The 3,312-nt window shown below is 49.4% G+C and overlaps 2 protein-coding genes across 4 annotated transcripts in view; one reads left to right on the top strand and one right to left on the bottom strand.

Annotated features, from left to right (window-relative positions):
* veph1 (ventricular zone expressed PH domain-containing 1) overlaps positions 1-2,434 on the bottom strand; it is a 28,445-nt gene extending 26,011 nt beyond the window's left edge. For all 3 annotated transcript variants that reach the window (XM_008308436.3, XM_025054795.1, XM_025054796.1), the window contains exons 1-3: positions 2,255-2,434; positions 1,831-2,049; positions 765-939 (exon numbers count right to left, since the gene is read on the bottom strand). In XM_008308436.3, coding sequence (XP_008306658.2) covers positions 765-939; positions 1,831-2,049; positions 2,255-2,395 — 535 coding nt within the window. In that variant the 5' untranslated portion in view covers positions 2,396-2,434. The remainder of the gene's footprint in view (positions 1-764; positions 940-1,830; positions 2,050-2,254) is intronic.
* A 60-nt stretch (positions 2,435-2,494) lies between these two features.
* slc66a1l (solute carrier family 66 member 1 like) overlaps positions 2,495-3,312 on the top strand; it is an 8,799-nt gene continuing 7,981 nt past the window's right edge. The window contains exon 1 of the mRNA XM_025054799.1: positions 2,495-3,023. Within this exon, the coding sequence (XP_024910567.1) occupies positions 2,905-3,023 (119 nt within the window). The 5' untranslated portion in view covers positions 2,495-2,904. The remainder of the gene's footprint in view (positions 3,024-3,312) is intronic.

Genomic DNA, 3,312 nt, shown 5'->3' with positions numbered 1-3,312 from the left:
GACTGAGGAATCACCTTAAATGGAAGAAGTCTGGGGCAACAGGGCAGGGAGGTATGAGTGGGGCAGGAAGGACACTGAATCCAAAGAAAGATCTGGACTGAACTCTTCAGGTTGGACTGTTTCTCCATGAGGGCCAGGGTTGAGATGTTTATTTTCTCATCACTTCCTAATGTGACATCACTCAGTTTGGTATGATGTCACTTTGTTTATTTTCTCATCACTTCCTAATGTGACAGTTTGGTATGATGTCACTTTGTCTTTCACCTCATCACAGGTTTTCAGTTTAATGAGCTGAAATCACTTATTTCTTCAACGTCAAAGAAAAATAAAATTGTCATGATCGTCGGAGGCTGCGGTCGGCTACTACAACCAGTGATTCCAGTGATCTGAGATGCCCTGGTCCAGTGGGAGAGTCCAGTCCAGTAACAAAGCAAACAAACGCTGCACCGAAGCCACATGTCAACCACCAACAACTGAGTAAACACAACCGCCGTCAGGAAACGCCGGCTGTTTGTTTGGAAGAAGATATTGATCCACCGCTCTCTCACTTTAGACTCTCTACACAGTCCAGCCCACACGGACCACGGCCTGTGGGCCAGAGGACTGCAGAGTGGACTGAGGGACAGATGTGGGGACGTGGCTGAGGTGTCGCCGTCCCTGGTCCCCCCCCACCCCCACCATAGAATGTCGTGCACATGAACAGGAAACGTGCGGTGAATGTGTGACACGGTGTGAATGAGCGCGGGAACACGAGCGCGTCCTACCTTCCAGCACGCTGCGTATTATGGCGGCCGTGTGCTCGGCCAGCAGGTCGGCCTGGGCTATGGCGGCCAAGGACAGGTAGCTGGACATGTTCCTGCTCAGCTCCCTGTTCCCCCTCTGCAGGAACCGCACGGCCACAGGCACGGCCAGCACCATGACGGAGGGACAGCTGTAGTTCTGTGGAGGGAACGGGTCTTTAGACTGCAGGGTTCTGACCCACTGAGCCACAGCGTTGTATGAAAACATTTACAGTACAGTATCATTACAGTAGTTCTTATACTAGAAGGTTACTTTAGTGTAGGAGTATATTTCTGTCAGTGTATAAAAACAGTGTATTTACTGTATATATGAACAGGAAGTGGCTGCTGTTCATCTTCTGATGACGAACCTGAACCTTGGAGTACCCTTACTCCACCACTAGTCTGATCTGGATTATTTAATTTTCAACATTTTAAAAACACAGTGTGCAGTAAATAGTACTAAGAGCCTCTGGTACTGTTTACAGTAGAGGAGAGGAACACAGGAGGGATGTCTGTCAGACAGGAGCAGTCTGAAGGACAATAGCGCCCTCAACTGGTGGTCGGGGTGATTTTTCATACAACGGTACACCACATGTCGTTGTGAGCAGCTTCCTCTCTTCCTGTTATCAATGACATCTGATCGTTAGTATTGATGATCTATATCCGGTTTCTGTTCCTTTTTTAATTGCTTAACTGCTTGTGTCCGTTCAACCAGGACTTTGGCTCCATTCGGAATCCTGCCACAAGATGTCAGTGCAGACAACAAAATAAAACAGATGAGGCAAAGTAGGAAACCAAGATTCAGGTTAGAAGGGTGTAAGGGGGGCAGTGAAGGGGGGGCACTAACCCTTTTTTTAGTTGAAATATTAACAACTTCAGCCGAGGTCAACACACGGTGATGGGAGACTGGTCAGTTTGGCACAGACTGGTCGACAACGACTAAAGTTCAGTTCAGCTCCAGACCAGGGTTTAGTCACAGTGAACTGAGTTTATGGTAGAGTTTTAAGAAGCTGTGTGTGTGTGTGAGTGTGTGAGTGTGTGTGAGTACCTGCAGGATACAGCTGGTGATGTCAGAGGCTATTTTGGCGTGTGGCGTGTCCTCCGTGTGTTCACCTTGTGGAGTCAGGTTGTGTTCCAGACAGGACTCCCACAGTCCCACCAGAGCTCCACTGTGTCTCTGGATGGAGCCCGTCTCCCGGATGGCCGCGGTGATGCGTGTGATGCAGATCTCCACCACGGCCTGGTCGTTGTCATTGGTCAGATAGTCCTGTCGGCGGGCAGATAAACCAGAATACAGATCAGCTGTCCAATGATAAATGAAGGAGGTGGGGGTATTTATGGAGCAGGTGGGGCATGAATAATGGATGAAGGTCAAGTTGCTGATATTTCTGGACAAATATCCACGTGTGTGTGTGTGTGTGTGTGTGTGTGTGTGTGTGTGTGTCCGTGTCCGTGTCCGTGTCCTCACCCACCGGTGAGCAGGAGATGGTCTTGATCTGCTCCAGGGCCTGTGATAAACATCCTTCGATCTCCGAGTCGTCCAGAGAGAACAGGTCCCCGGCTCTGGACAGGTCCCTGTGTCCCAGCACCTGACTGAACAGCTGGTGCATCATGGTCCAGGTTTGGGACCAGCGTTCAACGCTCAGTACCAGTCCCTTCACAGGAATCTTACAGAAGCTTCTCACTGATCCAGGAGCAGGTGGACTGGAACATTCTGTTGAAGAAAGAAGAGAAAGAAAAGTCAAACTGACAAATGAAATAATAAAGAAGCGACTCCACAGTCAGAGACAAAACAGGACAAAACAAACAAACAAAAACATTAACAAAAAAAAACAACTTTAACAGCAGTCAGTCGATCTAAGGGTTCACTTCCTGGTTGAAGATTCCACATGTCGTGTGTTAACCATTAGCTGATCCTGTCAACCTGGAATTAAATATTAAAAGTTCCCTCTCTGCTCAGAAACACACACACACACACCGACACACACACCGACCGTTATCTCTGCTGCCAAACCAGTGACGGTCCAGTAAAGCCGCCCATCGCTGGGATACAACACCAGGAATTCTCGATGGTTCCAGCCAGACCAGAGCAACAGAACGGATACAGACAAAGAGGCTGAGGATGTATGGGGCTTTGGAGCAGTGGTTCTTGCTCCTGCCTTACAGTAAGAAGGTCACCGGCCTGATCCTTGCAGGTACTGGACCTGATGGTCTCTGTGTGGAGGAAGTTCTAGTAGCAGCTGTACGGCAGTACAAAGAGGGGGGGAGGGGGGGGGAGACAGACATCAGTGGGTCTGATTTCAGCCCTGAACTTCATCACGAACCTGAAGATCAGTCAAATACTGAGACAATTCTAAAGTCAACGATCACATGCTGCAGACCAATGAGTGACTGGACCGTGAGGACAAAGTGGGAGAAGAACCCCCCCTCCCCCCCCACACTGCGCTCTCTCTCTCCCCCCGTCCCCTCTCTCCTCCACCAACACAGAGAAAACACTGAGCCTTTTGTGTAACCATATAAGACAGACCCC

The sequence above is a fragment of the Cynoglossus semilaevis genome, chromosome 4 (genome assembly GCF_000523025.1).
Source record: "Cynoglossus semilaevis isolate Cse_v1.0 chromosome 4, Cse_v1.0, whole genome shotgun sequence".
Taxonomy (NCBI): domain Eukaryota; kingdom Metazoa; phylum Chordata; class Actinopteri; order Pleuronectiformes; family Cynoglossidae; genus Cynoglossus; species Cynoglossus semilaevis.
This window is presented reverse-complemented; position numbering and strand designations above follow the sequence as displayed.